General features: G+C 38.6%; 2 protein-coding genes across 4 annotated transcripts; one reads left to right on the plus strand and one right to left on the minus strand.

The window, feature by feature from the left end:
• Positions 1-453: 453 nt before the first annotated feature.
• On the minus strand, positions 454-17503 carry C9orf72 (C9orf72-SMCR8 complex subunit). 3 transcript variants are annotated; one of them, XM_087742472.1, is made up of 11 exons: positions 17357-17503; positions 15585-16070; positions 12442-12501; positions 11441-11536; positions 10711-10775; positions 8537-8609; positions 5045-5161; positions 4143-4378; positions 3573-3630; positions 2932-3041; positions 454-2849 (listed from the first exon to the last, which is right to left on the minus strand). In XM_087742472.1, the coding sequence occupies exons 2-11, from the start codon at positions 16026-16028 to the stop codon at positions 2663-2665; spliced, it is 1446 nt and encodes a 481-aa protein (XP_087598598.1). In that variant the 5' UTR covers positions 16029-16070; positions 17357-17503; the 3' UTR covers positions 454-2662. The 3 variants fall into 3 exon arrangements, with proteins under 3 accessions (XP_087598598.1, XP_087598597.1, XP_087598599.1); XM_087742471.1 differs by having other exon boundaries at positions 17232-17367; XM_087742473.1 differs by lacking the exon at positions 12442-12501 and having other exon boundaries at positions 17232-17367.
• LOC148050431 (uncharacterized) lies at positions 17361-21753 on the plus strand. The gene is made up of 4 exons (XM_087742474.1): positions 17361-17696; positions 17961-18035; positions 21293-21382; positions 21626-21753. The coding sequence occupies exons 1-3, from the start codon at positions 17388-17390 to the stop codon at positions 21308-21310; spliced, it is 402 nt and encodes a 133-aa protein (XP_087598600.1). The 5' UTR covers positions 17361-17387; the 3' UTR covers positions 21311-21382; positions 21626-21753.
• The last annotated feature ends 4434 nt before the right edge of the window (positions 21754-26187 follow it).

Consider the following 26187-nt stretch of genomic DNA (forward strand, 5'->3'; position numbering starts at 1 on the left):
GGAAAGCGTGCTACTAAAAATGATCTAAAACACTACTCCCCTTTCAAATCCAACTGCAAGAAATAAACTTGCCCTATTCTTTTAACTGTAAGGAACTAAAATCCTGAAGAAAGGTATTCACTGACGGCTAGATATAAGTGAACTCCTTAAGAAGAGTTCTAAATTCTCACATATGGGATTAAAACTTTTTAAAAGTAGAAGCTAAATTCTTATGTGAGCACATCAGAAACATAGCAAGTCATACCGGTCTCAGCTTGAAACGAGTAAGTCCTTAGCAGAGACGGAGGAACTAAGTAACATATGACTTTCTATCAATGACAGTCTATGAGTCACCATCTCAGCATAATTTTTAATTTAACGAGAAGGGAAAAGGTTTCTTCTTTATTTCAAAAGGATAAAAGATAATGATTCTATCAGATACAGAACAGAAATTCTACGAAAAAAAATCAGCAATTAAAGTCAAAATTGTGCATGAATTTTATTAGAATACTGTTTCCTGAGCAAGATTTACCACACAACATGCAGATGCATTTAATAATTTACTTCACTATACATTCTGCACTTGTGACAGTGCACTTGTGACAGTTGTGCAACAAAAGTATCAATTGAGAAAGTTTCCAGCTTTTAGTAATTTCAAAAAGTGACAGCATCTTCAGTAAACAAACAGTTTTATTAGTTACTAGTGTCAATGTTAAGTTTCTAATGCCTATCAAGCTGAAGTGATTAATTTCAGCAACACATTTAAAGCTCTGAAGACTTCAACGCAACTTCTACATTAGAAGTTTCAGCAGTGTTTATTACATTTTTTTCACAATCATATAGAATTAGAATCTCAGCACAAGTAAATTCGGTCAGCATAATTCTGACAAGTTCTTTTGATGAAGCACTGAGCTCATTGCAAGAGTCCTACATACATGTAGAGTAAAAAACCAGCTCCACAAAATATAAGTACTTATTCAACCAGGTAACGCTGATGATGTTAATTCACAAAAATGGTGTGCAGCTGGGGCTCAACTGCATGTCTTTCAGAAGCTCTAAATATTTAATTGTGAATCTTTGGCATTCAGGAAATGTAATGGAATTCTGGACATCTAAATAAAGGACAGTATTCCTTTCAAAATCTGAGTATTGGAAATTTCAGGAAAAGTTGTGAACCTAACTTTTGTTAATTTTCATGCTTTGCTGCATGAAACAGACACTAAAAAGCTATCTTGAAAACAGAAACCTCTTCGCCAAGAAGTGTTATAAACAATTTAAGCAATAAAGCAACAGTGGCTTCTCCAATCACAAGTGCAGCTCTTTCACAATTAATATTGAGTTATGAGGTTACGCTAAAACATGACACAAATATATTCCTGTGTTTGTCCAAAACGAGATGAAATACAACAACATGCAGTACAGATGTACAACTGATTTCAGTGTAACACACGCCACCCATGTGTCAAAACTCAAAAAAATGGGTCTGGATTAACCTGACACCACACTGCTCTACATGCTACTGAGAAAGAAAGGTTGAGGCATACAAATAGAAAATTTGTTTTCATTTCCAAGCAAAGCAAAATTGGAGATGTGCTAAAATGAACTGATTGGCAAGATTATTGATTAGAATTCACTTAGTAAAATGCTAATCACATTAGTTCATAGCTGTGCTCATCTCTGAATTAAGAATTACTAAATATATTAATGTCAACGTAAAAAAAAAAATTACTGTTTTATCTTTTAGTTTATCTATCACCTTGGTGTTATTTGGGGAGGCCTAATACTTTAATCTGAACCTTATTCTAACTGACAATGGAAAAACCAGCAGCAGTTTACAGACAGCAAGACTGACAACTGCTGCTGAATGACACAAGTTTTCTGTTTTGTGTTTTTAAAGAGCTCAATTATGCTGGATCACTGAACACTTCACTGCTGGATGGCTCAACAATCTGTGACAGAGTATTCCGGTTGGCACTTACATGCACAAAGCTGCTTAAATAATGACCCAGTTCTCATGTGCAGAGTGCTGCTATTTAAGCTGCTAATAGTCAATACTTTGCACACAAGAATAGCACTTTGTAGTATATTAAAAATCCCAAACACCTTTAAATGCTCTAAATGAAGGAGCCAGTAGTGTTAAAAAGGGAGATGAGGCAAGATGTATTTCAGATTTGTACCACATACACAAGAACAAACACTTTTAAAAACTCTTTGAAACTCTTGGAAGGCCCCTATTCTGCAACCTCCATGATTAGAGAGGACGTATGTATTGTTTTCTGTGGAAACACTAAAAATACTGACACAGCAGAACAGGGAAAAACTGACACACACCTGAAGGAAGCCTCTGGGAAAAGAAAATTAAAATGCTTCCCTTTATCGTACACCAAAACATGTTCAAATTTATCTACTAAGGCCATATGGCAAAGGAACCTCTGGTAACGTCTAGTTTTACTGTTAACAAAAGCACACAGAAGAGATGGATTCATTAAAATCATGCTTGTCGAGCTAAGCTGATATTCCCTCTAACAGGATCACCTCCTGCTTTGGACACTGTAGTGTTACTGTGCTCCTAATGCTCCATCCTCAGTCAAGTCAATGATTGTCTCAAGTGTGGTGGTCACACTGACAGATTTCTTTTCCTGCCTTGCAGGACTGCCATATTACATGTTAGCAGTGGAGAACTTTAAAACGTCATGAGCATATCACGTTCTTGTACGCTAGTGTAGAATGGCCTCCCAAAGATAAAGGAATGTAGACCTGGTTTAAGCTTCTCAGCCAAAGCCATTATTATGTTAAGATCGCCCTCTGCTGTTAAGTCAAGATCTATCTTCAAGCTACGAAGAGACTTAAAAGGTTTTTTTCCTTTTTGCCTGCAAGAAAATAAAAAGGGGTGTTGTAAAGAAGAACAGAGGAAGTTCCTCAAAGCCTGCTTTCTATTATCTCTTCACTTACGTGTCATCCTCTATGTATTTTATTAAAGTTAAGGCTTTTCTGTGAAGGACTAGCAGAAACTGTGCAAGGAAAGTACTCCTCAGAGACAAGCCAGGCTTCAGATGAAAGACCTGTTAAAAATTATACCAGAAAATGAGGTAGACATGCAAATTCAAGAATTATTTTAAGAATGCAGACGATAAAGAAACATTGCATATGCACGTAATACATCCTTAATTATAGTGAAGCAGGCACATTAACAGCAGATTTGTAGATATGCTCAACATTCTTAGTTTTCTAGCTGCTCAGGTGCAATAAATTAAGCTGTTGTGCAATTCTGTTTGGGTAAAGTATTATTTTTCTTTTTAAAATGATCTGAAATAAAGCCCAGTGAGGTAGCTTTCTCAATACTGTAACTGTAGACACTGCTGCACAGCAATAGAAAATGTGCATTTTCATACGTAAGAAGGAGTTTAAGTATTATACTAATACTACAAATTACACAAGTATTTTTCTCTCTAGTTATGCAGAGAAGAATCATAGCACTAGTATGAAAAAGAGCTACCAAGCCAACAAATTATCTATTCATATTAAATTACCTGTTACTAGGGCTCAAAATACTGAACTTTAGCTCTTGTTCTTTCTGAAAAAGCAACGATTACCTGATCCAGGAAGGCTTTTACTAATGTATCTCGATGCAGGATATCTTGAAAGACATTTCTGTAGAAAAGAAATCAAACAAACATGTGAGATAATCCCATGAAGGGACACTAACTGTCCATCAGTTGTACACAGCAATAGAATTACTGTTTACAATCTGGCAGAAATTAAAAGTGAATTCAAAATTTTAGTGAATTATAATCCTACTATTTTTAAAGCTAATACAGAATTTTAATGCAAAACTTTTCAGTTTAAATGAACTAAACCCAGGAAAGCCATTGGGCCCTGTCAAATACACTTAGCTGTGTTATAGTCCTATTTAAAACAGGCAAGAAAATTGACATAATACGGTCATAAGTATCACTGAAAATTAATTTCAGTAATATTTAATGCAACAGAACTACTGACAGAACCGGTAAATTCCTCCAAAATGAATGCAACTACCAGAGCTGAAGGAGCCTCTAAAAAGCAAAAAAAACCCCACGTACTTTATTAGAAAGTACATTTTGTACTACTTTACTCTCTTGTCCCACATCAAGTAACTTTGAGAGATGTGAGAGAGGAGTACATACAAATCAGGTGTGAAACTCTCATCTGTGTGGATAATATGATCTTGAGACATTTCTTCATCTGAATTAGCTCTCCAAAATGCTGTCAGCTCAGATCTCATATATCGTCGTTGGTTATAGATGTGCTCATGACACGGGGGCATCTGCTTCACGGTATTGACATCTACATCTATATGCGTAGTAGGATATGGGGCATACATTACTTGACGGAACGGCAACACAAAGCTTCCTGTTGCATCCTGTTTTAGTGAAAAAAATTATTCTTCTAGTTACTTTTTTTAAAAAAAACAAAGCTATATTGAAACAAAACAATATTAAAGCATCATGCCTAAATTTTAAATCCCATTTGTTTAGACGTGTTTTGTTTGAGAGAACTGGTGGTTGTAGCCTAGTAAAAAGTCCTTCATACTGGATGATTCCCTTAATAAAACAGTGAAAACAGGTACTGTTTACTGTAACCTGGGTATTACAGTATTGTATCATCTGGTTCATGGGCCCATTAACATTACAGGATTATATTTATCTCTTAAGTTTAGACTGCTTGCTAGAGCAAGAAGCATTAATTTTCTATTCATCTTCACCCATTGCTACAGCCCTTTTAAAATGCTTGGAAACTGTAGGACTGATGGACTGTTCTTTTTTGGTTTTGGTACAACACAAAAACTTGAACAATTCTGGACAATACTCAAGAAATAGATGTGTCAGAGAAAAGACTGGCTTGGAATTTTAACATGCAAATAGTTACAAGGAAAGCTATAGTGCCAGAAGGGAATCAAGGGAAGATGACATATTTCTTTGAACATGAATGTGTGTATGCGTGTGTGTATGCATACACACACGCATACACATACATTGAAGAATATTCTTAAACTACACAAGAATAGAACCTTCCTAAGCGTACTTACTTTGAGTAAGCCTTGAACAAAAAGTCCTGACTCGTATTTGAAAGAAGACTCATTTCTACAGAGTCTAGAACACTTGCGCTCTGACGGCGTAAGAAACAGACACAGTGTTCTCACAATCTGCATGAAAAAGAACAGTTTTGAAAAACATGAAAATGGAAGGAATGAACTGATTGGCAAATGCAATTTCTGACTAGACTGTATTAGGCATTTCAAATGATGAACAAAAAAGTTCATCATGCTTATTAGAAAAGCCAAAACTTTACCAAGGTCACAGAATAGTGACATGCTTAAATTATTAAGCTGTAAGCCACATTACTCTAGCTTCTTGTCAAATGAAGAAAAAATCCAACACTTTTTGGCAAAGTTTGTTTTTTAGCCAACTATGTAGAACACATCACTTTTGCCTTCTGCTACCACTTCCTATTACATAAACATGAGTTACTGTGATTACTTTCCTAGCCTTTTAAGCCTCTTATTTTATTCATTCCATATTGAAACAGCAGCTATTGTCTCCAATCAGGCACAGTCAATTTCCTAAATAAGTATCTATGCTTATTTCCTCAGTAATTTCCTCAAACTCTCCATTAAAAGCAACAAAAGTACTTCATTATTCGTCTTCAAACTCCTGTGCTGCAACAGTTACAAGTAATCATCTCCAAATACAAACATGTATTCCATTCTGCTGATCTTTTAGTCTTAACCTGTGGTGTCCTGTCTGTGTCTCTAAGGTGTTTGAGAATGCTCTATCCTTGCATAATGGGTTTATGCAGTACCTGAACCAACGAAAACCTAGTTTCTGACTAATGCTTCCATCACTTCAGCAAGATGCAATAGGTCGTTTTTTACTTTAAGGAAAGCTCAAGTATGCTATAAAGAAAGAACATACTTCAGAACAGTTGCACTGTGATACAAATAGCATGCTGCTGATAAGAACCTGTGTAGAATTTATGAAATTTACCCTGAATGTATCTTGAGACTCACATTCTCCTAGACTGTTTTTTTCCTATAGTGTGTAGATTATCAATACATTATTTTACATACTCATAACTATTTAGACCTTAAAGCCTTTTAATTATTTTATGAGCTAGAAACTTTAAGCTTTTTATAATCACTTAAGCCTTTAACATTTCCTCTATTATGCTAACTTAATCATGTGCAAATCTTACATCCCTGAAACAATACATATTAACTGTGGTTAGCTGATTTCAGCTCAGAACTGAGAATCTTTTTTTCTCTGGTTCCCCTGGTTGCTCATGATTATTTTGAATTTGAGTATTAGCCTTTATTGTGCATTTGATCAGAGGTGCTTTGCCATCACTGCCAATACACACGAAACAATGCATTTACCCCCCAAATTTTTATAAAGCATCACAAACTGCTGATTTCAAAACACAGGTTTACTAAAGGTGCCTTGAATATTTTAAAAAGAAGACCATTATATTTCACTGCAGCAAGGAGCCCTACATACTATAAAATACATAATATAGAATATATATAGTCTAAATTAATATATTCAGCAGGCCCGCTGTTCTTAAGTTCTATTTCACATTGAAGCAATACACACAGGTGCATGCATACATATATAAAAAAGAGGCATCAACTTTGAGAATTAAAATGCATTTTTCCTCAAAGGAAGGTTTCAGTCTTGCAAAATAAATCAGAGCTCAGTAATTAGTACATCACAATGAAAAACATAATCAGATAGAAAAGCCCAATATACAAAAACATTCCCTATCAGAAAATGAAGTTATCTGAATATACTGCTTCTCCACATGTACCGCTGGAGGATCTTTGTCATGGTCTCAGGACATGGGACTATTGTTATTGCATGGCCCAGAGGCCCCAGGGTAAACTGAAAACTTATAATGCTACATAACTACACAGAACCTTACCCTCACAGCAGTATTGGTATACTTAGTAAGTGCAGTGGCACCGAATACCTGAAGGCTCTAGGACTGCACACTTTTGTGAAACCCTTCTTTTCATTCCTAGTTGCAAGGATATTCTGAATCAGAGATTTATTAAAGGACTCAGCCATGAATGTAGAGAGGCAATTGACTTAGTGAAATACATTTTTTCACAAAGAAAACATTTTCTTCATGATTTGTCTCTCAATATCCTAACTGAAAATTAACTTCAGTGTTTTTATTAGAAGGGATGGAGTAACACCCTAACTAAATGCAAGTCAAAGAGAAATCTCTCTGAACAAAACGCACTACACTAAAAAGAAATATGCTGTAAGAAATATTTCAACGGACAGTAAACACAAGTGCATCTCTTCCAGGAATTGCTTTCAATTTATCTGAAACTAGCATTTTGGTGTAATGAAAAAGATGTATACAAAAAAAGTACTTGGAGAATTCTGAGTAAGGAAAACATCCTCATTTGATTCTTTCTTCACATACTGGGTAAGCTTAAAATAAGCATCAAGAAACTCTCCATTTACACCAAAATATTAGAGGAAAAGCAGTGCAGGTGATAGTTTCATATTGGTTAAATCCATATTCCAGTTAAATATTTCATAACAAGCTTACAAGAGAGTTAAAAATAATAACAGCATGGGAAAAAAAAGTCTACCACAAAAAAACAATTACTTTTCTTGTTCTGAAATGACAGCTTCCAAGAGTGACCTTTTTTCCCTCCCAAATAGACCGTGATGATGTATGTACTCTTTCCCATTAAGAGGTACAGCTAATGTTGCTTATTGTTGCTAAGCCTGAAAGCTCCTAATCATCATCCCTACTGATGTGCTCCAGCAAGTATGACACACTGTTTTGTTGTTACAGGACTCACTTTTAGGGGTTTATGTCTGTACTTTGCCTCTTTCTGTTTTTTCTGAAAAGCTGAGTCAAATCTAATGATCTACCAGTTAAACTGTACACTTATTTACCAATTAAGTTTTAAACAGACTGAAGATGAAGTCAACACAAACATAGCTACAAAGAAAAAAATGCTGGAATTGCTGGAATGGTTTAAGGTCCTGGTAAGCTTACCTGTTTCAACATGTGTGACTACACACTCTACAGCTTTCAGGTTCCATGAAACACAAGCAGTTCATGATGCAGAAGTACATTTATTCCCCAGCGTAAGAGAAATCGTGCAGATACTAATTTCTTAAGAGTACACAGACAATACCCACTGACATAGCAGAACTGGGCAACCCAGTTAAAGACCTCTTCAATTTGTACATTTGTACATTTTAGCTCACAAACCTAATTTTAAGAGCTCAGACTCATTTGCTACTTGTTTATATACAGTATCAATCAAATTAAATACATTAGTTTTCTTATAGTTGCCAGAATACAACTGATAAGGCAATTTTCAGGCAGAATTATCAACTGCTAGACCAATCAGCTGAAGCAAGATAACCAGACAACAGTATTCCTTCCTTCTTCAACCTCAAGTATGTTTATAGATAAACCTTGTTCCAAACAACACACTAACACTCCTAATAATCAACATTTAAGTTTGGTTTATTAGAAAGTGCATTACCTTATTAACTTTTTCTGCGCTGCTTCCTACGACTACAGAACAACCACAGGTCTGCAGGTGTGAACTAATCGCACTGCAAATAAAAACAATTAATAATACATTTAATACATTTAACAAGACTTTAAAATTAAAACAATTACCACCTTCACAAGACGAATGAAATGCTCCTAGTATAAATATAGGCCCATACCCATAGGACCTCACACAGCTGTGTAGGTTACTGCTGAAATCCAGAAGTTTGACATTATCTACATTTTCATTTTGATGAATAAAAAGACTGTCACTCAGAACCTCCAAACACCAGTTACAGAGCAAACAAAAACTGTCTACTGCTACTATCTAACTGTATTACAGAATCTGTATAAAATAATTCACCTAAAGTAACAGAAGACATACTAATAATGAAGGATTTGAACGCATCTTGAAAGAAGATCTATTCCATGGTTGTCTTCATTTTCTGAAACTGGGGATCAGAAGCCAGTTTTGGGAGACTTGGCAGGTAAACTGTTCTGCTCTTGGTAACTACATGGGCAAGAGCACGTCACAAGTGTGAGTCCCTCAGAATACACATAGGCATGCTGGAAGCTGAGTGATCTTGTCTTGTGAGTTGCCAGCAGCACAGATCTGATTTAGTTTATCTTAAGTTTGGAGGCTGCAGTAAATATATCTGGACTTAACTTGTCCTTAAGAAGCTTCTGTTGAGGCTGCTTATCCTCATCCTCCCTTTCCCTCTGCACTTTCTCAAACCAGCACCTGGCCCACAGCTTCAAAAACTCTAGATACCCTAGAAGGTCTAGATGCTATTAAAAATTTTTCTCCAATATCTGTGAATATACAAAAGTGCATTTCTGCCATCTTACTGAAAGATGCATTGTATGTGACTAACCGGTTCTAATAAACACCTCTACTTGATAAGGACTATAATAGCTACACTCGGACTCTGAAATCCAACAGGTGGACTTTATAGTGGACCTGCTTCTATTTATCTTATCAAGTATACTCTACGAGTTAAATTTAAGGCCGTCTGAATACTTATGAATTCTTCCTTTGGGGCAGAACTAGATATTCAGTTTCATTTAAAAGTTACTAAGAAAGCATGACTGCTCATTTTAGAGGTTGGTGTTGTTGATATGGCAGTTTATTTAGTTTAATCCAACTTCTATTCAATGACATGTATAAATCCATACAACATTATATTTAAGACTTGAAATCTGAAGCCCGATGAGCTGATAAGCTTTGCAGATAAGCTAAAAAGCAGACATTTGGACCCTTCTCACGAATGGCCAAGTTATTCTTTTCTTTTCAGGACAAAATTTCCATGGAGAAGTAGTATCAAGAAGAGGTAACTGACATCCCACAGTTACTACCTGCCCAATAAATCTCCATCTGGTATGAGAATAGCTCATCATTGTAGGATGATTGGCTCTAGTTGTTTACAATAATCCATTCAATCATATTCACTTCATTATTTCCCAAATTCTCTATGGAACTAAATACTACATTATTGTGAAGAATTAGTTAGTTTAACACAGGAATTTCTGTAGTGCTAAAAGCACATGTGACGCTGTATAAATAGATGGCACTAAGCACTACATAAATGAATGCAATTACACTGGAGACGTTCTGAAAGGTAACAGAACATCAGTTAAAATCTATGAAATATGCTTTCCCTCAGGAAGGGACCAAGTTGGTCTCAAGTGCAACTACTTCCACTTATACATTAAAAACAGCAGGGAAATACAGTTTAATAGTAAGCGTTCTATATGCCATGCCATTAATGACTCTTATGCATAGGTTATGCAGTAAACACAGCCCAGGTTTTTTGGTATTTCATAAAATGTAAGTCTTCGACTTATATCCTCCTAAAATTAAATGTAAGTATCAAAGAAAAACTGTATTTGATAGAAATTCTATTATCAAGCAAATGACTCTGTTACAACACAGTCTATAGAGACGCAGCTATTAGCCCAGAGCCATTCTTCTAAAAAGACAGCAACTTCTACAGCATTTTATAGACAAAAATCTCAAAAGGCCAAATACTTGTCATCCTCCCCCCTCCAATAAAGAAAACTAATCTAATATATGTTAACATGGACATACAGATAGATATAGATATATGCACACACAAGTTTAAACCATTTTACTACAGCATAAATCAAAACGGAAATTCATACTTGAGGAGAAAGCCTTCATGGCAACTATCCCCAATGTCATCATCATTTAGCACTGTGTCACTTATCTGAAATGCAAGTAAATATAAACAAAGGTTAGACAAGGATCTGCAACACCTTCCAATTAATTGGTTTTTGTTTTTAATGATAGGTGGGAACTGTTTGGGAACTATTTCAGCTAAGTTGTAAGACTGCCCCAAAACCCACAACCTTAAAAAGACCTTCTAACTTCAGTCAAGGTATTTTGAAAATGAGAAAGTCACTCAATTATTAAACATTCTTCACCAGTCACAAGTCAGACTCCTCCCAGTAGTTTTTTTTTTATAACCTTGTCCAGAACACTTTAAATTAGTGCATGGCATGTGAGATCACTTCTAGTTCTTTCATGAGAACACTAAACCACACTGAAACAGGTATCAACATCAAAACCATTTACCTCCCCATTTGTTTTGCATCAAATAGCCTTTCCACGCCACTCTTGAAAACAGTATCACCCTATGCAGTCAATTTTGCTAAGTGTTCACCCTAAAAACCACTGCTAGTACTGTTATATTTATCGAACCAGAACAGTTATGTTAAACCATTCCCTACAGCACTTAGGAGAACTTGATGTGAAACAACTGAAGTGTATAAGAATTAATGACAACTATGGGGCTTTGTCTGCCAAAGAGAGTACCAAACCAGAGTGCCAAAGCCACTTTTTTATTCAGAATGCAAAGAACACAGGACTTACATCTATTTCTTCCGGAACACTGTGTGATTTCATAGATGAAAGGAGTTCCATTACAGGAATGACTTCTCCTGTCAGCATTGGAATGATGCTCTGGCCCTGCGTAATAAATAGAATGCTTGAAGTAAAAGCACATTGTGCAGTATTAGAAGTTACTACTAACATGAACTTGCAATATTATATGCAAAACATCTTTCACTTCCTATTGTTAGGAGGTGTGGTATGAGCAGAAATTGATGCATAGAGTTCTTGGGCTTTGCTCATCAATAATTATGAACTGGAAACATACATTTTGCTTCTCAACATCATGTCTAAAATATATTTCCAGGGTCCTATGCCAATTTTCATTTTGAATGGCCTAGACAAGAAGTATTTGGAGTGAGATAATTTGATCATACCATATTATGTGCAATTATTGTTAAGCATTTTAGATCCAAGTCTGATGCTTTAACAATGATGGGAAACCAAAACCAGGCGTATTAGTTATTAACATACAAAATTATTTATCTGATTATCTATCACAAGAAACTGAAGCCACAATTTCACATTTACAGGTTCAGAAATCAAATTCTTTTCACAGTCTTATCCATTAGGTCTCCAACCACATTCCAACATGACAGACTCCGTACGTCTCCATAACTCCAAAAGGTAACGACCTAGTGAAAAACCATCCTTGATAGGAGGCGAGTATGAATCTATGGAAGCTACTACCTTTACAGAGCTTCAAGTTCAAGTAAATGACTTTCCTTTTCTGAAAGGTAATATTCTTCATAGATTTCCACTTTACCCATAAAGTGATGAAATACATTTTCCTTCAACTTGTTCACAGCTTCCATCATCCTGTCTTCAGAAACTTTGCCTCCTGTGCATGGCAGGGCATCAGCCAGTCCAAAGTATCTTCCTGGATCCCAAAAATAAGAAGCAGCACCAACTTCTACAGTCACCAGATGCAGTCAAATAGTTTTGTGATGGTGTGCCATATGCATCAACCAGATGGCCCTTACCTGATCCTCCATTCTCTCCGTGCCTTCCAAGACAATCTTCTGGAAATGTTCTTGCCTCTCCTGAGCAAGAGAAGCAGTTAAATATAAACGCTCTTGTATTTGTTTATATATGTATGCACACAACAGTCAAATGGTACAGTTTCTTCCCTGTGGAGTCACGCTTCTTAGATTCAAATTTCGATGTTCAAGTCTTTTTTCTTTTACAGAGTTGACATTAGCAGGAAGTGATGTCATTTTAAACAGATCAATGCTCCCTGCTCTGCCCCCCACCAAACCTCTTACATGCTTGCGCAGGAGTAGCAGGAAAGGGAGGGTGTGATGACAATGACAAAACATTAAGTTTCTTCATTACAGATCAAGAAAATGCCAATGATCAGATTACGGTGCAGAATTCCACTTTATGTATGGATTTTTATTTTCAAATGGATAAGGTACAGACTGATGGTTCTTGATGCAGCAAGAGAAAAATGAGATCTCTAGAATGAGAAAAATTATTTCTTTGGGGATGGTAGGAAAAACAGGACTTTTTTTTTCCACATCTTGAGACACTGACAAGTTTCCAAAACATTGTTTTATAACCAAGTACAGGAGACATGAAACCTCAAAATACACAAAACACAAGGTACAAGAGACTGGACAAAGTTCTCGAAACAGATTCAGCAGCAGCTGAGTAGCAAACTACATTCAAAATGCAACTTACAACGGAATCAAATTATTATTCACAAAGAGAATTCAGCATGAATCACTGGAACAATCGATACAATACGCAAAAAATGGAACATGCTGTGAGAACTAATGATATCTTTTGCTAGATGCTGACAGGTTATTCCATTTTTATTGGTTACTCATTAGTTTCTTGTGACTGAACTACTGAAAGTTGATCAACTTCAAATGGGAAAAGAGTTTATATAACTTTTTTTGAGCAGATGAATAGGGAACAAGCTACAGTAACTTGCCCTAAAACAGTAATAAAACTTGTCTAACCATCTAAAAGAAATATCTGTGAAAAACAATACTGGAACAAGGCAGAGTCCTTCGGGGCACCTCCATCCTTGAGTTCAGTGTCAGTGAAGTAAGACATCCTTGACAATGAAGATCCTTTGCTTTAAAAGAAGTAAGTCTTCATGAAGATAAGGCTGAACGAATGGTGTAAGCCACTTCTTTTTAGAAATAGAACTGCTCAAAATTATTAGACAAGCATCTGGAACACAAAATTGAAGTAGATAAAAGGGGTTTCTAATTCCATATAGACAACTTGCTTGGAGTTGCTTGTCTTTCTTTGCCAGTCTGAACACTGTTCCATGTTTCTCTTAGTCCTTGAGTTCAGAAGGTTTCTTCTCTTCTAAAGCCTAGCTGGAACTGTTGTCCAGCTCTACACAGAACTCCTGAGAGCTGATAACCACAACCATTAGAAATTCCAGAACAGATACATAGTTCCTTTCAGATATGACTTCAACATTTTTTGTTCTGTTGTAGCCATAGTTACTGAACTGCCTCAAAATGCAAACTACAAAACAAGCCTGTTTTAATTCAATAATATCATTCTACAACTCATACCTAAATTTTAATCTACATTTCAAAGCAGTTTTCTATGTTCTACATTAGGCTGCAGAACTGCAGATATATGCAGAGATCTTTGATCTTCCTCCAAAGAAAAAAAAAAAGAAAAAAAAAAAAAGAAAAGAAAGACAATAAATGTCTATTTCAGAATGTATCACTGTCTCAGCTAACCCAGTTGACCTATCTGCTTCAAGAACACCTGAAAAAGAATGAAGAACTTCATGACTAATTGCTGAGGAAACTAGTAGAAAACATTTTTTTGTCATTCCCAATGCCACTAGACGGCTATTTCTACTGTGGAAACACACTGATATGGATCAATGTCCAGAAAGAGAGAAGACACACTATAGTTAAGAATGATGGACAATTCTTATTTGACCACTCACATTAAAAGTCAGTAGAGAGAACACTAAATGACAGAGAAGCCATGTAATCAAGAACATGAGATAGCATTCACTTACGTCAAAAGCACTAACACCCAGCAGGCTTTTAGAAGACCAGATTCGGAATGAAATATTTGTGTTTCTACTATACTGAAAATGAACTTTATGTCCTATCCTTCCTCTGAAAAATAAACCCTGAAGTATCAAGAGCCAATATGACAGAAAACACCGCCAGCCATCATCAGGCAATACAGCAAACATCAATGGTGTTTGTTCGTGTAGCAAAAAGGAAACAAAACCACAACAATTAACATCAGCTTATTATTTCTAGAATCTTAATTAGTTCAGATAAGAGCACTCAAAAAGGAATATTAAAGTATGTTGACTAGAGGTCTCAAAACAGAAGAGGAACAAAAACTTTATCAGACAAACATGCATCACCATACACATTACAGCTGACATGCAATCTACTGCTCTAAGACAATTTGTACTCCATGAAGGTGACAGCGATTTTAATTTTTATTATTAGACTGTTATTTATTTTAAACAAAAATACATAACAATTTTCACTTAATAAGGAAACATCCATAATGTACCCAAAGGTAAGAGTTGCAATTCTCCAGAAAAATTTAGAATATTTTATTTTTTGAATTTCAAAAGTAGATGTGTTTTGGACTAAAGTATATGTGTTTTCATGGTTCTCCCATTAGTTTTACACAGTTTACCACCTGCCAAACTGTTCGTTGATACCCTTTTTTGAAAAATAAAACTGTAACAATAACAATAATATTAATTGCATCAGTTGCCTTTTCTGGACCTCAACAGTGAAAACTGATTCGAAACACAGTAAATTTACAATTCTGCCTAGTTTAAACACACTAATTAATACACAGTTAAAAGCAACAATATGTATCAAATTCAGAGAGATGAAAAACTGTACAGGATACCTATTTCATGTAGATAGCCTGGTACAGGTTATATAATATTACCAGGATAAATCATGTAGCTAGAAGCCCCAGCCTTGAATTTGCTGACATATTGATAACTTTTAACCTCCAAAATTGTGTCCTTGTAGAGAAGTTAGCCTCCTCTGAGTTTTTGAGTCTGGATTGCTACATAACAGATGTCACAGAATCTTAGTTCTTGCTTTTGCTCAAGACAACGTGGGCAACTGTTTTTAGTAACGAACAATAAACCTACCTTATGCATCCATATTCTTCCTTTCCTTATAATGTGTGTTAACCTATCCACGCACACTCTGTGAAGTGGCAGGTAGAAGCCCAGTTCACTTTGTGGAAGTATAATTGATAGTCCATATGTGCTTCTGTCTCCATTCCAGTTTCCATCAAAGATTAATGACACAATGATTACCCTTTTTTCTGCCAAGACGAAGAACTTCACATCTATTGCACCGCTTTCTGCATTCCGAAGTATTTCTCCATTCAGGGTATGGTTAGCAAGAAAAGTTATTTCGCCATCACTGAGAAGTACCTGTTCTGTCTTTGGGGCCCAGATATGCCGCACTCGGGGGCCAAGAATATTGTCCCAGTAAGCAAAAGTGGCAGCTAATAAAGGTGACTCGCCATTCAAATAGATCTCTGTTTTAGCAACTGCAGGAGACGGTGGTGGACAAAGAGCTGACATGCCTGCTTCCTCTCTTCTGTATAACTGAAATGCTTACATTACCTAAAAAAAAAAGTTTTCATAGGAAAAAAAATCAAAATTAGGTCAGCACTCATTATTATCTCATATTCTTTTGTTTCTAAATAAGACTTCAAGAGACAACCTGACTTCTAGACCTGAGATTTCATTGCAGACTTCATTTAAGAAGGAAGCGTATATGCATACCTTCCGCATAACGAAGTGGTATGCTTTACAGAAGTTAGTCAGTCAGACCTCAAATACCCTTTACTCACTATACAAGTATGATGAGCCTGTACAACATTCAACTTATGTAAGAAAACTAACATACAATAAATATATCCTTTACATCATGGTGACATGCAGGGTGTTGCGATACAAGACAAATGCTGAGCACTTTATAGAATGTATTGATGGAAAATTCTTCATACTGTGTAGACACAAATCCTTAAACATTTTCCCTAGCAGCTTCCAGCAACTCCACAGCTTCTCCATTTTGATGGGGCTGCAGAAGATAACAGGAAGTTTCACCTTCCCTAAAAGTTATGCTAGAGTCATGGGAACACATTAAATAAAAAAGTTTTATGAACAAATTCAACCCAAGATGGAAAACTGTAAGAGCTAAAATGCATTTATCTTGACGAAACCTCACGTGACCAGAACTCAAGCTTTCCTTTACTCTCTGCCTGCAGCACTCCCCATGAGAGGAGAGGGGACACCCCCCCCCCCAGTACCAAAGGAGCAGTAACACCCATGTCACACCGTTTCATTTCATATATCTGAACTTTTTTTTCCTTGTGAGTGTCCCTAATAAGATCATCTAGGTGCACATTCTCACGGCAGGAGGGTAAAGCACCTTCCTCTCCCGCTACTCCTCAGGCCCGACTGAACAGCACTAGGCCGCCCCCGCCAGCCGGTGACCAGCCGGGGTGGCAGCAGGGAAGCCGAAGCCATTTGAGGCTCTAAATGTGACTTCATGGTTTTCAGGGAAGATGAAAGACAGCGTCAGTCACCCCTGCCTCCTTACGCTCAGGGGCTGACGGGAGCCTTCCCTCACCACAGCCTTTCCAGAAAAGCCAGCCGCCGCCAACCAAGGCAGCTGCGGCACACGACGACCCGCCCGGAGGCTGAACCACCGCGCTCCCAGCCTGGATCAGGCCCGTTTCGCACCCCCCGGCTCTGGTCTGAACTTCGGAAAGGACCCACCTCCCGGGGAGGCGAGCTACCAGGAGGCCCAGCTCCTTCCCTCCGCCAACACGAGGGGACAACGACCGCTCCCGGGGCGGAAGGCGCAGCAGCCCCCCGCTGCCCGGGCCCCGCGCCCGCCTCACCTGCGCACCAGCCGCCGCCGCCGCCCTGCGCATGCACCCCCCTCTTCCCGCCTGCCCACACAGCGGCGGGCCTCGGCAGCGCTCCTGCGCCGGCGCGGTGCCGCCCTTCGCCGGCCGGAGCGGGGAGCGGAGGGTGCTGGCGGCCGGCGCTGCCCGGGGAGCTCGGCGGGCGGGGAGCCGAGCTGCGCAAGGGCCCGGCGGGGGAGGGCTGTGTGGGCTGATGGCAGCGGCAGTAGGGAGGCGGCGTTACCTCACGGGCGGCGGAGGAAAAATGGCGGCCGGCGGCGCGGACACGCTTGGGAGAGCAGTGCTAGTGTGTGCCCTGGGAAAAGTAGCGCATGTAAGCCGGGTCTCTCTGTGGGAGGGAACAACAGCCCGAACCAGCCCCAGGGCTGGCACGAAAACCGAGTGCAGCTTGTGAAGGAAGCCAGAGGAAGCCCCAGCTGCAGGTAGCTGTGGAGACTGCGTTGTGCCAGATGCATCATTTTATGGAGGGGCTTTTAAGCTTAAAATAGGAAGTAATGACAGAATTAGCTTAGTATCCAAACATACTGTATGCAGAACAGTGAAGATGCTCTTGTCTGAGCTTCATTTCGTTTTACAGGTATACAGTAAGTACCTCAACATCCTATTACTTCTGCAACCCAGTCTGGATGAAAATCACCACAGTCGCTTACATGTAAGAGGCATTTATTTATTTACAGCCTAAAAAGGAAAAAGACCCCTCTGATGTAAGGACACAGCTCTAGTCCTGCAGGCTCCTTCACTTCTGCTGTACCGTGAGGAGTCGTGTCTTCAGCAGCTTGAACAGGCCCATACAGGAAGTCTTAACAGGGCACAACAGACCTGATTTTTTTTTGAGTCATACTCTCCCAGTTTAACCACAAAAATCACCTTCCTCAAAATGCCTTTAATGTTAGGCAATTGAATAGCTTCACATTGAAAAATGTAGTCTTCAGCCAGCTGAACTTTGCCTTTTAGATTACTTTTATTAATGATTTTTAAAACAAACACTGAACATAAAATGACTTACATCAGTGTATTGGATTGTAGTTATAGCTTCTGAGAAGCAGAGTTCCAGTAAAAGTAAATGACCACACAAAATTAATGTAACAATTATACAAGAGCTTGGAGGAACAGTGGAATTAAGCTCTAGTTGTAAAAGTTACTGATATTTAACTTGCTGAATTCAAAGATTAGGCATCAAACTCAGTGGAATTTCGCTACTTATCTTTTGCCTAAATGTAAATCTATGCAGTTTATAAAAAAAAGAGGTTCTGTGCATTTAGTTTACATTTGAACAGAGAAGGTAAATGAAGGTAAACTGCTGCTCATGTAGTTGTAGACACTAAGCTCTACAGTAAGAAAAGTGCATTGATATTAGGTAAGTAATGGTGTAGGAAAAGTGGGCTTCAGGGGTGGGGAAGTAGGGTTTATTTTTATTTTGTCACTGAATTGTCACGTAGCCTTGCATTAGAGACTTGGTATTGCTGCATCAGTTTTCCCATTAGAAACTGCTTTGAGAATTCTATGTTTAAAAGCAAGTCACCATGTTATATGCAAAGAAATGTTACCATGAATTACAAATCCTTTCTTTTTTCTTGAAGTAATAGATGAATCTCTGTAATTGCCGCAGCGGTATTATTGGCAGAGTGAAACTTCTGCCTGTTGTAGCAATATTGATCATTGTCTTTATTTTTTTTTTCCTTCAGTTTTTCGTACTTTCTTCAGGCAGAGGGAGAGTAGCAGTCCCATTGCATATGATTTGAAGAGACTAACAATATTTCTGCAGGTGCCTTTTGTGGACACATCAGAGAAGTAGTGACAGGCTGCAGTGTAAGCAGATTTTTTTTCCCCTGACAGAGAATACATCTGGCTGTGAAGCTTAATGCTGCACATCTGCAAAGAAATTAATTAGAGAGTGTGGAACACAGAGAAGATAAAAATGAGCTCAGGCTCTGAGCTCAAGCAAAAACGCATTTCAATATTATTTATTTATGTTTTTAGCATGGCATGCTGAATCATCATCGTGACTGATGTCATGCTTTTAAATATGGGAGTATGTAGGCAAAAAGGGAAAGGGATGAAACAAAATATAGTGGAATTCAGCTGCTCAGCCTGGTGGAGAAAGGCCATGGAAACCCAAGGTATTACGTAGCCACCCTGCTGCACTGAAATCATGCATGCTCTCAGGCCAAAGCAAGTTTGTACCACTGCAAAAAAACTGATCTTGAAGAAAGCTAATTTCACAGTAATAAAATTAATATTTTCCAGCCAGATCAGATTGCCACAATATTAATACGCAAGGTAAAAGAGAGCAAATGGGAAAGGTTAGTTGAGGTTACAAGAAGCAGGAACGCTTGGTGGTGGTGCAGAAGTCAGTGCTGAGATTGAGCTATATGCACATATAAGCAACATAAAGCCAGATTTAGCTCTAGAAAAAACAAAGCTTGCACTCCCCTATCCCCAGCTATTCATTCCTACAACAGGGGGAAGGTGGGACTTTCCACAGCAACATCTCTGGTTGATGGTCTAAGGCTGTGGTTTCACATCCATGTTAAAACCAGTGAAGAATGCTTGCCGCTGTCATGTCTATGGAGTCTCTTGTTAATAGTTTTAACTTGTTCTTAGAAACACTGTCTTTTATAAGTGCTAGGGTCCATGCAAATTTGAGCTTGACCTGTGAATATAAATTAATTTCACACAACTTCTAGTATTGATTCTAGGTGCATCCCACCAGTTGTTTGTATCTGAGTGGTGCTATCCTAGGCTGCTGTCATTATCATGTTAATACTTTACAGATCACTAAAAGCACAGACATGGAAGTGTAGGGACCCATTAATTACTGTGACAGAAAGTAGCCTGCAATTCTAGAGCCACTTGGTGGAAGTTAGCAATTTTCCAATGGAAGTTAAGGATCCAGAGTTTTGGAGCACTGAGGTATTTTATCCTAAGAAGACTCCCATTACTTTTCTTTTTTTTCATGATCCTTTTACACATGGAAAGGGTGATTTGATCTCTTAAAGAAAAGTATTATATCTCTTCAAGCCCACGTGACAATGGTAAAATGACAACAAAAGATCTATGTAAATGGATGGTAGGAGGCAGAATATAGATGGCTAAAGAGCTTTCAGACAGTAGCTGCATTCAAGCTCAGGGAACACTGGGCTTCCTCTGCCTGGACGGATGCCCCTAAGTTTTACGCAACAACAGTTTAGCTTTGTACAGGTGGGATAGACTGTGGATTTACGCAGTAAAGATAATTAACTCTTGCTTGGCTGCTGAAATAGCACTGTCAGTTCCTCTTAAACTGCCACAAATTTAAAAAAGGAAAACCAAATTCAGTGTCTTTAAAGATGTCTAGCATTGATTAGAAATACTTACAATAAAAAATTCCAAAGGTGATACTGTTTTATTTATGATGGAGCAGTGGTCATGTGAGCTCCATGTTTTTTGTTGATTCCAAAGTTGTTTTCCAAACACAGCAAGACAGGATCTGCTACAATAAGCACCAGAGTAGTTTTGACTTGGCAAAATGGTAGGAATGTGGAGTCCACACCATATTGCTGCAGCATCAATGAGAAATAAATAAATTACAAAAGTCAAGGAAAGGAGAATCCACCACTGAGGTATACCCAGCTCTGTTGTTTTATTCTAACACCACTGAAGGAGGATACTCTCTCAATAAGAATAAATGATGTTAAAGCAAACATAAAATATAATACATGTAGAGTTTAGCTGGAGTATGGAGAAAGACACGTCACTTTCAATAAATAACAGATAATGTCCTGTGATTTGTATATCTCTGAGATGTGCTTTGTAAAACCAAGTTTATCATAGCACTAAGAGCTTATGTAAGGCTAGTTTCCATGATCCAAGTTACTATCCTAGATATATTTGTCCAACGTCTTTCTAAGACTCAAAGGTGTTTTTCAGGTGCAGTTACACAGCTGACTTAAGCCAAATCTAACTTCATACAGCTGTTGAAAGCAGCTGGTCTGGTCTCTTCTCTCTTCCCAACCCCAGGTGAGTGTTCCCACTTTTCTTTTTCTGCTTGTATTAATGTTTGTGTGATGATACAACTGAGCTGTACAACAGATCATGCTTGTCTGTCTGAAAACCAATTTCTTTTTTGTTTGAGTAGGTAGGCAGGCAAACCTAACTCTGGGAATGATGTTGTACAGAAGCAAGCATATATCATTATGTCATATTAAGCTTTATAACAATAAAATAAAATTGATCATAACCCAAGACCATCTTTTAAAATAGGGGATGTAGGGAAATTTTCAAGTCTGAAAGATGCTGGAAGAACAACTTCAAGAGAAAGCTTTCTTCAATACATGTTACAAATGAAAAAAGCAGGAGAAACTACAGCAGCACTTCCTGTTAGGACCATCACATAAACCACTTCTGCCTCAGTTTCACTTCTTCCACTGAGTTTTACTTCTTTTATTGTGGAAGACTCTGAGATGTATTGATGAAAATCTGTGGCAACGTGCTGTTTTTAACATCTGTAGATAGCCCCTGCAGTTTGCATGCTTGCTGCTGGCAATCAAGATATCTTAAAGGAGTTTCAAGCAGAGGAAATCTTGTCCTTTCCTTGAAGGCTTATGAAAATGGCCCAGTACTACTCAATTTGGACAGGCAGGTTTAGGAAATGTTTTAAAATCTTCTGTATGAGTGCGTTAGCCTTTTTCTACTAATGGGCAGAAGAGTGTAAAGTCCTCTCATGGACCTTCCAGCTGCCATGAAAGGCACTCTTGAACTTTGGATAGCAAAACAGACCAGGTACCTGCCATCACTGAGCAGACTGTGCTGAGAATTTGCATTCCCTTCACAGTCAGGTATGGCTGAACAGGATTAGTCAGGAACTGTGGTGTTTGATGGACGCTTCTGTACCCTACTGTTTGTTCACATACTAGTACTTGTATTCATTTGAGAAGGGACATCAGGAAAGCCAGCAAAGACAATTTATAATCTTTTTGCCTTTTTTTTAAATTTTTTTGAAGTCCAGAGATTTTCATACTAAAACTGACTATGGAGACTTTCGTTTGTTCAAGTTTTGAATCTAAAACATCACATATTTTACAGTACCTTGCCCAGCTATTTTCATGGATACATAGCATTTTCATGAGCCCTGACATAAAAACTTTTGAGACATGGTATTTCTGTATTTGAAGGTCTTTCTTCTCACACTCTTAACAGAATATTAAAGTACACGCTTTTTAAAAACATTGATTTTGTACTTCATTATTTCCCATGTCATTTCCTCTTGGAAAAAGATCACTGATTCTAAAGGCATCTGCCTGATTGGTGTCAGAAGTGTCACTGTACCATGCCAGATGTACGGAGTGCTTATTGTTTCTGAAGGAAGTATGTAATGTCTTATAAAATTGCCATCATATTCTCTCTAATATACACTCTTAAGTAGCATGGCAACATCCAGTTTCTATTTTAGCTTTGGAATGGGTCAGAGGCTTGCTGCAGAGTCAGCAGAAGCTGGTCAGGAGGTGAGTAACAAGCCCAAGAGGGGTAAAAGGTTTTCTCATGTAGTATCTGAGGTCCATGCTCATAGGTTTGGTGCAAACTTTTCCAAGGAAAAAAGGTAAAGGCTTTCTGAAGTCAAGGTCTGTGTCAAGGGAAAGCAGCAGGGTTATTCTGATCCCACCACTGTTTTGGTCCAGCCTCACCAAGTCTACTTAGTGTCACCAAAGGATATTGCTCCATAAGCAGAAGCAGTTTACGTAAGACTTCATGTAAACTGAAGGTCACTGTGGACAAGCAACTTTCCTCAAGGTCAGAACCAAACTCAAAAGCAGCCAGTAGGTTCCTCTGAGTGTTGCCCAATTTGAGAGCCAGTCCTAAAATTTGCTTAGAGGTCAGCCAACGTCGCAACTGCCACCAAAAGCAGACATCGTAAGTCTTCCTGCTGAATTTTCTGTATACGCAATTTTCTGTAGTCAGTCAGTCTGATTGAATCACTGACTGTTACACATCTGCTTTTTAACGTTTTTCCAATAAGAAACCATTTGCTTTTCACTTGTTACCTTGGTTACATCTATATATTCTTAGTACCACAACACGTTAAAGCAGTGTACAAAGCTGGTGTGATAACCTTCGGTAGCATGATATGTGCTTCGCACAAGATGACTGCACTCATGAAATAATGAACCCTAGAGTGCAGCTTCACTCGAAACATAGCAAAGAAGGCTGCAGGTACGAGACCGGATCAGCTATATCACAACGGCTCCTGACAGATTTTTCACCAACCTGATAAGCCATGAAAATGTGGCTTAGGTTCCTTGTTCATCGTTGCAAAGAAGGATTACAATGAGGAACTACAGAGGGTTTGGAGGGCTTGGGAACGTGGCAGAAGGCAGATGGCTACATAGAAGTTGTGAAAACCTACTAACACAGATGGGTCTCATCCTCACCACGAGTAATTTTGATGTTTCAGGTATTTTGCAATTCTCTTTTAAACATAAGTTGCTGGACTTGTAATCATCCACTGCTCTAGAACTGTAGAAGTGTTCAAATCGCCATTGTCAAATCAGGATCTAAGTGTCAGATCATCGTATTTAATGACATGAAATTAATTGGTAGTCAATGAACTATGCATTCAGGATCAGTGTCAGTAATATAATAGATAAACTGACACTAAATACTTGCAAAACACTAATGGCCACTTACAAATTTTTATATGTCCGTCTATAATACCAAAAATTTGTGACATCCGTGTATGCTGCCTTCTCCCCCCAGTTAAATGCATGGTTGGGTACGTAGGTCACAAGCTGATATCGCCTCTCCTGAGCACTGCTGTGTGTGACAGGGTGCTCCAGCTGTACCTGCGCCTGTGCCACCCCTGCAATGCAGACCCACATGCCACCGAGGAAGCCCCCAGCAAGGTTCTATAGGCGCATGCCAACGGGGGTTCTCTTCTCTGTGTCCTTTGCAGTGATGGTGTGCAGGTGCCCAGCAGCAAGGCTGCTCTGTGTGCCCCAGCACCAGTAGCTCTCAGGGTGTCCCAGGGCTGCCCTGGCTCTGCTGCACTCTGCTGTCTTTCCCGCCGCTGCAAATGTTTCTGCTGTTTCTATACTGCTTTTCAGGCTGATTCCTCCTTTTTTTCAAAAGTCTCTTAATTGCCTGATTTAATCCATCTTCATTAGTCATCTTCATCTTTAGCATTAGCTGTGCTGGACAAATGCCCTGAGACAGTTTTGAGTGTCCCATTCACATTCACTGTTACACTGATGTCCCTATCTGATCTCTTGTTATCTGGCTGTTTGAACAGGAAGGGGGGCCTTGCAGGCTTCCCAGCAATCACTCTCATACTCTAGCTATCAGAAATCTGAGCAGGGAATTAGCCATAGAAGGATGGTTTTGTAGCTGAAAGGAAAGGATGAGGAGCTGGAAAAGTCAAATTCCATCCTGTCTGCTCGCATATTTGTAACTTGCCATACATTTAAATGTAAGTGCACAAGGCAGCATGAGAGTAAAAACCAAAGCATGGAACCTTAGAACTGGGACAGGCATACACTTTGGATAAAACACACTGTCGGTTTGATTTCCAGGTGGAAAACACTTCCACACATACTTACAGTGCTGATCACTCCTCCCTTCTAGGTGCATGACATAGCATTCTGTATTAAACATCCAACAACTAGTTGGGGATAGCTTTACTGTTACCCATACTGCATGGCCAGGTCAGGTTGTCTGCCTCTGTCTCTGATTTAAAAGCTCCTAATTCTAGAGGAAAACAAACTGTAACCAGAACTTCCTGTTCAAAAGGGTTAGGGGCAATTCCCACAGGCTATATAATGGCTTTTTGGTGCTCTGGTAGTGTTTTGAACATGTAGTGCTTTGGTTAAAATACTTGAAAAGAATCTTAGTGACACTGGTGCATTCTGTGCCTGAAATGGCACCAGCTGATGGGTGATCACAAGTTTATGGAGCTACGAATGTTGAACTAGTCTACCAAGCTGTTTAGTTGGCTTCATTGTCTCACTGCCAGCCCATTTTAATTTCCACATTACAATTCTTTTGCCATTATTAAGGCATTCACAGGTGTTGAGGAATCTGATTTTTTCTTCCGACAAAAATATTATCGTACCCAAAATTCATGTGTTGTTAGAGCAGCAGGTTTATCTCTCTACTGCTTTTCCATCCATGTGTGACAGAAGACACCTCAGCTGGGTTTTATGCAGAGCATTCTTATAAACTCTTAGCTGCCTAAACTTCTTTGTTCCTCCTCTTGAGCTAAACAAAATTACTACAGCTATTTTCCTACAGCTCCAAGGCCAAAGAAATATATTCCACACCACTTAGCCAGAATAAAAGTGCGTATCTAAGTCTTCCTAGAGCCTCAAGACACATGGCACCTACCTCCAAGCAGAGGTCCTGGGAATAATTTGGGAGTAGTTCTTCATTGAGGGGTAGCTGGATATTCAGCTAGACAGCAAGGCAGTGAAGAGCTGGCACCTTTGGCATTCCCTGCTGGCTTGCTTGCTCTCATAGTTAGACACTTGATTATCCAGCAAGCCTGTCCTCCTGTTGCCTTGCTGTCATCACTGGCTGTAGCTCCAGCACAAATACGGCCCTTGAACTTCCCAGAGCTGTATGTGACTCAGGAGCCAGTCCTACAGACAACTGGACTGGGCAGAGAAGAAAAATGGTGGTTTCTTAGGAATTGCCAAGTCTCATATCCTTTCCATATGTCGAAGTACTTAAAATCCAGATACAGCTCAGCACTTTATCATCAGCTGGAAGGAGCCACATGTGAGAGTGTGTCTTTCAGTATGGGTAGGTGCAAGCCAAGTATGTAACCACAAGAA

Source organism: Nipponia nippon, unplaced genomic scaffold (assembly GCF_047370975.1).
Source record: "Nipponia nippon isolate SJK-2023a ecotype South Korea unplaced genomic scaffold, ASM4737097v1 scaffold_8, whole genome shotgun sequence".
In the NCBI taxonomy this organism is placed as follows: domain Eukaryota; kingdom Metazoa; phylum Chordata; class Aves; order Pelecaniformes; family Threskiornithidae; genus Nipponia; species Nipponia nippon.

Bases quoted from the DNA above. Each gene is read 5' to 3' on its own strand.
- C9orf72 (XM_087742472.1), bottom strand. From the start codon at position 16,028: ATGTCAGCTCTTTGTCCACCACCGTCTCCTGCAGTTGCTAAAACAGAG. The intron at 12,502-15,584 runs GTAGGTTTATTG...TCTCTTGCTCAG, and splicing joins GAAGAATATGGATGCATAAG to GAGAGGCAAGAACATTTCCA. The intron at 2,850-2,931 runs GTAAGTGAAGAG...ATTTTCTTGCAG, and splicing joins AAATACATAGAGGATGACAC to GCAAAAAGGAAAAAAACCTT.
- LOC148050431 (XM_087742474.1), top strand. From the start codon at position 17,388: ATGCACCCCCCTCTTCCCGCCTGCCCACACAGCGGCGGGCCTCGGCAG. The intron at 17,697-17,960 runs GTAAGCCGGGTC...TTCGTTTTACAG, and splicing joins CCCTGGGAAAAGTAGCGCAT to GTATACAGTAAGTACCTCAA.